The sequence below is a fragment of the Crotalus tigris genome, unplaced genomic scaffold (genome assembly GCF_016545835.1).
Source record: "Crotalus tigris isolate CLP2741 ecotype Arizona unplaced genomic scaffold, ASM1654583v1 scf7180000018117.651136, whole genome shotgun sequence".
Classification (NCBI taxonomy): Eukaryota; Metazoa; Chordata; class Lepidosauria; order Squamata; family Viperidae; genus Crotalus; species Crotalus tigris.
This window is the reverse complement of record NW_024096833.1, coordinates 147,562-154,611: the sequence shown is the minus strand read 5'-3', so window position 1 is coordinate 154,611 and position 7,050 is coordinate 147,562. Positions and strand designations below refer to the sequence as shown.

Here is a 7,050-nt window from a genome sequence, read left to right as displayed (position 1 = left end):
TGTCCCACTCTTGCCCAAGCCCCACAGGCACCCTTGATGCAAACAATGTAGAGCTTGCCACACCCACCCAGTAGGTCACACCCAGTCCACCCACGCCCACCCAGTAAGCCGCACCCACCCTGGCCACACCCACCCAGCCCCCCAAGGGCAACTGCAATGCCGATGCGGCCCTCAGTGAAATTGCGTTTGATACCACTGGACTAAAAGGATGGTTTTTAATGGCCTTTTTAAAAAAATAGTTATGCTTAAGATGAATTTGATTAAACAATAAAAAAATCATTTCAGTGATGAAAATGAAAAAAGTAGACTACTATCTTATGGGGACTATATGAAAGGTAACAATTAACCAGAGAACAGCTGTGCTACAAACGTGGCAACACATTTTATTTATTTATTTAGAGTAAGATGTGTTCACATCCAGCATGACAAAATTTGTACAAATTTCACAATTTAAAAATGAAGTTATCACAGCAACTTGTGATTTCACACATTTATAGCAAAATTAAAATGTCAACAAACCCATGCCGTGTAGTACAAAAATAAATCAAACCTCAGTTCCACAGAGAGCACAATAAGTAGTTTATACAAAATTCTGTCTTAATAAATGATCACTTAAATTAAACTTAGAAATGAAATTGAACAATAAGTTAGAATAAATAAACTCTGATGACTCACAATAATTTCAGATGAAATGTCAGCATTCTAATATGTGACACTTTTGTGATCCCTATATAATAGTCACAGATAACTTTTGATTTGATATTATGTACCAACATTAGATGAGGAGCGCGGATTTGTGCTTAAAATCCCTTTTCCATTGTACATAGGTGATAACAATAAGAATCCAAAACTGATACTATCTATTACTCTACAGAAAGCATTACTATATTGGCAAAGAAGCTGCAGACACAATGCAGTGGAAATATGCATATGCCATTATGAACAATGAGAGCCCTCCGAGGAGGCCAGGGCCAAAGGACAATAGCTATGGCAAGAGGTGAATCTCAAGCACCTTGCTTCAGCTCTCAAAAAGGCAATTCTGAGCGTGGCAGCTACAACTAATAGCACAACAGAAAGGAGGGCACTGTACAGAGAAGATACTGCAGAGCCCCAAAGTAATTACATCATCTTCTCCCAGCTAGTTATTAAAGTCCTTGTGGAAAACTGTAAGCTTTTTGTACAGTGTATAGTATAAAGTGCCGCTGGGATATACATATATTTATACATATATATATACCGAGGTTGAGTATTGTATCAGAATATTTGTTGTGAGATCCCTGTAGTCTCCCCTTAGCAATAATATTGGATAAGCCACACTGGCTTCCACTCTAATTTGTTCAAATTTAGTGTCACAAAGCTAATGACACAAGAAATTGCACACCTCCGTATGGATATATAGGGCAAGGTAAGTGCAAATAGTCAACTGGCACATTGTGGGGACAATGACCCTGTAAGTCCTGTTCTGCTAAAAATATTTTATTTTATTATTATTATTTTTTTTACAAAACCCATCTTTTTTCATAACAAAATTTTTTAAAGTACTCTTGTACTTTTCTGCATAACATCAAGACATGGAAGGAAAAGATATGCTATCAAATTGAAATTAATTCAACATCCGACAAACACAACACACCATCTGAATTACTACTATTAAATGATAAACAAAAATGTCTCAAGAAAAGTGGTCTTATGCATACATTTAGTGCAGTTATTTTGAAGAAATAACAATCAAATTTAAAAAGTACAATACGTTTTTAGCTTGAAATGATGCAATTTAAAGCAAAAAAGTGCCAAAGTATATTTAGTTACATTAATTTTTTTTTGATTGCATTCATTTTTTGCAATAGGTAACAGTAGAACAAATAGATAGCATATGGAAATGCTACAATTATGAATGATTGTACTCCAACCAAAAAGCAGAACGTAAACAAGTAAAAAGGGAAGAAAGTGAAACAATCAGATTCGCTGAATTGCATTCCATTTCCTAGGTAAAGTAGCAATGAATCCTGGTCAGCAACTGCTGTAATGACAATGTTTGGGAGTTAGTTCCCAAATGAAAACCTTTTCTTTTTTACAGGCAATCTGTCTTTTAAACAATTGTGTTTTGCCTGAAAAAGGAAAGAGTGAAGTTATGAAATGATGAACTACATTGCTTTAACAGATAACTCAGATGGACACTCTTAAGAGTTCTCGAGAGATAAAGGATGTTGACTCCAAAGTGAATTTGAAAAGTAAAGTCGAAATCTTCCTGTCGTCCACCTCTGATCAGAGTTCCTGTTATTGTGGAAGTTCCCATATTCATACCAAGTAATGCTTAGAAGTTAATTAAAAAGTGCTGTTTAAGCTGCTTTGAATCTTCTGTCAAATTTCCATGGCTTGATGTTGTCTTACAATAAATTGCTCCTTTTACATTTCACATCTAATTCATGCCCTTTCTTTTAATTTTAACCCCCCCCATTTTATTGCCCCACCACATACTATCCTCTGAAAACAAAAGTCACACAATATTTTCAGGCATTGTTAAAAAATAAAGCATTTTTGCAACCAATTCTTGCTATGAAACAATATGCACACAAAATGTATTTCTTAAATCCCATAAAATCTTCCAGCAATGGGACAAATGAGAATGTTTAAAAAGTGGCTGGAGACTGCAACATTGTCATTCAAAGCATTTCCCCCCCCCTTTTTTTTTGTCCATTTCAGTTCAAAATACTAAAACGTTTAATCACTAAAGCATTAAAAAGAATTTACACTCTTTATTTTGATCAGCTTACCTCTTCAGAAATATATTTACCCCAAAAATGTGCATACATTAGCAGCTATAAACATTACATGGCATATCACACTATGTCAGCTTATATGAAAACGTACAAAATGTGAATGTATTCAAAAAAACTATTCTGCAATTACTATTTTCAAAGCAAGACATAAAATTATTATGAAGTCTTGTGAGCATAACACTGTTTTAAACAGAAAGAAATATATAACACTTTCTGGTAAATTACAGCAGCAAAAAACAAGAGGCATCTTTTTTTTTTTAAAGGTAAGATTTTTTTCACCACTATAGCAGCTGTTCACACCTGAATTCCTCTCACAGCCTGCTTTATATTTTCCAGTAGGGCTTTATTTTCTGGACTCTGATAACGATCTTGATTTGTATACATGTCCGTCAAAGTGGTCACGTAAGCATCAAAATTTTGTTCATTGATTGGTTCCTACGAGATATTAAATAGTAGTTCATGTACAACTTCTAATTGCTTTTTTGTATATTCATATATGCAAAATAAACTATCACAGCACATTGACATATTTTCTTAATACATTTTAAAAGGCCTAGTTTAAAGCTTACTTAATTTTACAGGAGACATCGGATTTGGCCCACCATTTCTTTTTAAGCAGTTAAATTTATCTTTATGGTTTCAGGGATGATATCGCAAACCTCCGTCTGCTTGAGGAGTCATAAACATAAAAACAAAAAGACATCTACTGTATGAGGTGAAGAAGACTGCCTAATTCCTTATTTGAGCCTTCAATCACTTACCATATGCGGTAGCTGGATATTAGCTAGACTATGAATTAAAGATTGGCTCAAATTGGCCAATTCATGAAGGAGAGACTCATTTTGTTGTTCAATTACTTTATTTTCTTCTTCTATTGTCTTCAGGTTGCTTTCCATCGTGGTAATCTAAAAGAACATATGATTGCACAATGTAAAACTTGACATTTTAAAAGCGAATAATTCTTTTAGCTCAATAATATTAGCTTGTATCCAGAGTACTTCTAAGGCACTCCAGTCATGAAACCCAGCCATGCTCCCACTGAAGAAAGAGTGAGAAGTGACAAGTAAGTTTAGAAGCATCTTCCCAATCTGGAAAGCTTTTCAGGGGAAGGAGAAATTTGCAAAAAGTTGCATCTTTTCTACAGGACCATCCCATTTATGTGTGTGTCTGGTGTGTGAGGTATGTTTGGGTGTCTGGTGTATATCTGTGTGCACACATCTGTCTGTCTTTTTTGGAAACACACTAAATTTAAGGCTTTGTACAACTGTTACCTGAGTTCGAAGTTTAATCATATCAGCTTCCATCTGGGAGTTGGATTCATTTAGTTCTTTTATTTCTTCATCTAACTGTTTAATTTCTTCATCATTTTCTATTCCTGTTTAAGCAGAAAGAGAAAATCAAAGTAAGAAGTTATAAATGTTCATTAAACAACTGTTGATTGTCAGCTTATAGTAGCACTAAAATAGACCATGTAGCTATTTCATCTCTTCTTTTTACATGGAAATAAAATAGATTAAGGCAGAAGGAAACCATGCCACCTGGAATGTCATAGAGTACTGAGAAAGTAGAAGGACAATTGCACTCTGCGGGTGTTGGTGACTGTATGATCTCCTTGCACCTATGAGTTGTTTAGGGTAAGGTTAAGGGTCTTCGCAAACTGCTATGGTGTCTGTTTTTCACAGAATCTATGGTTTGTTCAATGAGTTTAAGAGATAAGGGAATTCTACATTTTTCTCTCATTCATCCTCTTGTATTTTCCTCTCTTTTTTGAAAAAGTAGTTTAAATAAAAGTGAGGTTTTTCTATACTCAGGTATGAATAACAATAATTCTACCAGAAGAGTTGATACTTAGAGCAAACTCTAAGCATTATACTTAAGAAATATTTTATTTATATTCATCTACTAGACTCCAATAAATTCTGATCCCTCGTGGAGTCTAAGCAGTGCAGGAATACGGAAATATTATTCTATATGAATCTGGCAAATTCATGACAGACTGTATTTCTTCATGGAAGCAACTAGGGCTTTCATGAAATCCAATTGAGAAAGGAATACTGGGAGACAGCTGCAACCATTTCTGTAACTAGGGAAACCAGTGGAAAAATAAAAATCGAATAGTCCTTGGTTTTTAATGGAAATGATTTCTTCTATACCTTTTAGAAATTTCATTTTTTCTTTTTTTTGAAAATTGAAATAAGAATAATCTTACTGATGTATTATTGTAACTATTCAAAAATATTTTTCTTTAACAAATTTGAACATACAGTATGTTAAAGTTATCGAGTTGTTTTAGCTGTCTTCTAAATATTTCGGGATAAAAATTACCTCAAAGTGGCTTTCAGGAAAAAATATAAATAGTAAATTACTAAGCCAATTGCTAAATAAAATTGCTAAGTCAATTAAATACACTGCCAAACTAGATAGAGATGAAATTAATGTCTCTTGTTAGCCTAAAGAAGTTAGAATGAAATACAGGTGCCTTTTTATACAATTTATTGAACCCAGTAAGATTCGCTTCTGAAGAAAATGTGGCCAGAACAGTCTTCAGTTGAGAGTTTGCTTTACTACTTCAGTCCAGACCAGAAGAGGATCACGGAGTAGTGCGGATGAACTTGTCACAGCAACAGCAGATTCATATACTGCATTCTGATAACTTCTTAAGAAGGATTCAAAAACTGTGTTAAAAGGACTCTATAATATCATAATGAGTAAATTAATCTCATCATCATGAAATAAGGTTTCAATGTCATTTAATTTCAGAAGCATTTACTATTTACCATTACTAGCCCGCTGCTTTATTGTAAGCATTTGTTCTCCCGACAGCTTTGCTCTCTTCATTGCTGATGTAGCTCTGGGGCATCCTGATAGACTGTAGACAATAAGCAAGGAAAGAACTATTAATTGGCCTTTGATTGTAAATCTGTTGGCTAAAGCTACCATGGAAACAGCATTAGAAGAAAATCTCTCCCAACTACCACTAATAAAATATTGCTTTTTGAAAAGGAAAAGGAATTCTTCTCAGAGAAGTTCAATCTTTTATATTTAATATGCTATAGTTCATATTTGCATATACAAACAAGAGGTACATTCACTGTAATATTAACATCAACTGGGAAAACATAGCAGCTACGAAAAAAAATATTTAGTTGTGTTCAGAGACATTAATATATTGCCATATAACATCTGACACACTATTTTTATACTCTTCACTACATGGAAGTTTGTTGCTAGTGAATTAACTTTCAGGTATTCTAAGATACAGAAAGTGAAATATTACAATTGAAAGATCAGAATAACAGTTATTGTTATGGGAAAATGACTTATTTTCAAGCAGTGAAATGCTATGACAGTAGCCAGGATCAACATTCTGAGATGAGATAAACCTAGTCTAAATAAAGATGAAAACATGAAGGCTCTATGAAATCACCCTCAACTTCTGGTCTTTTTGGCAATGACATGGAAACATGTATTTTTTTTTTTTTACTATGTATATTGTTTTACTCTTTATTCTCCCTGTAGGCTCCGAACCATCAATTGGTTGCAACCCTGCTTAGCTTTTCTAAGATCAATCAAGGGAAAATATAGTTTGCGACAACTATAATTAGAACATATTTTCCATAAAAATAAAACTAATAAATAGTAGGCTTATTGAAACTATCTCTAAAGCATATATTTACAAAGAACATGAATAGCTTGATCCTTATCTCAAAGAAGTGATGTGTATAATTTATACTTATTTTTCCACAACTGATAATAACTTGATTTCATTTCTTTAATACTATAGCAGGCCAATTAATTGGTTTAAATGCTATCCGCTGCTTTAGACACTGGATTGGTCCTGAAAAGGTGTAGTGCATTTTTGGATTAATAGAACAGAAATTTACATTTTAACTCGTAAACAAAGGCATATTGTTCAGTAAATATGGAACACCATTTGTTGTGTTTATTTGCTTAGAAAAAGATCTGTGCACATATGAATCTAAAAGCACGATGGATTGTATTGTTTATGATGAAGGATTAAGAGAATTAATCAAGATATAAATGCGATGAAAAGTTCAGAATATGGGATGAACTATTTGAATGCTTCAACACTAGAGGTTTTTAAGAAGAGACTGGACAACCATTTGTCTGAAATGGTATAGGGTTTCTTGCCTGAGCAGGGGGTTGGACTAGAAGACCTCCAAGATCCCTCCGCCCTCCTCCTCCTCATTATCATTATTATGTAATTTTAGGGTGGATCTTGGTTAAAATTGAACATGGAAGAAAACTG

At 33.8% G+C, this 7,050-nt stretch overlaps 1 protein-coding gene across 14 annotated transcripts in view; it reads right to left on the bottom strand.

Annotated features, from left to right (window-relative positions):
- Positions 1-358: 358 nt before the first annotated feature.
- MYT1L (myelin transcription factor 1 like) overlaps positions 359-7,050 on the bottom strand; it is a 118,934-nt gene continuing 112,242 nt past the window's right edge. For 11 of the 14 annotated variants that reach the window (XM_039348062.1, XM_039348057.1, XM_039348058.1 and 8 more), the window contains 4 exons: positions 5,558-5,649; positions 4,052-4,155; positions 3,542-3,685; positions 359-3,215 (listed from right to left, as the gene is read on the bottom strand). In XM_039348062.1, the coding sequence (XP_039203996.1) occupies positions 3,075-3,215; positions 3,542-3,685; positions 4,052-4,155; positions 5,558-5,649 (481 nt within the window). In that variant the 3' untranslated portion in view covers positions 359-3,074. Of the gene's footprint in view, positions 3,216-3,349; positions 3,686-4,051; positions 4,156-5,557; positions 5,650-7,050 lie in introns of all 14 variants that reach the window. The other 3 variants (XR_005557262.1, XR_005557263.1, XR_005557264.1) reach the window with 1 other exon arrangement.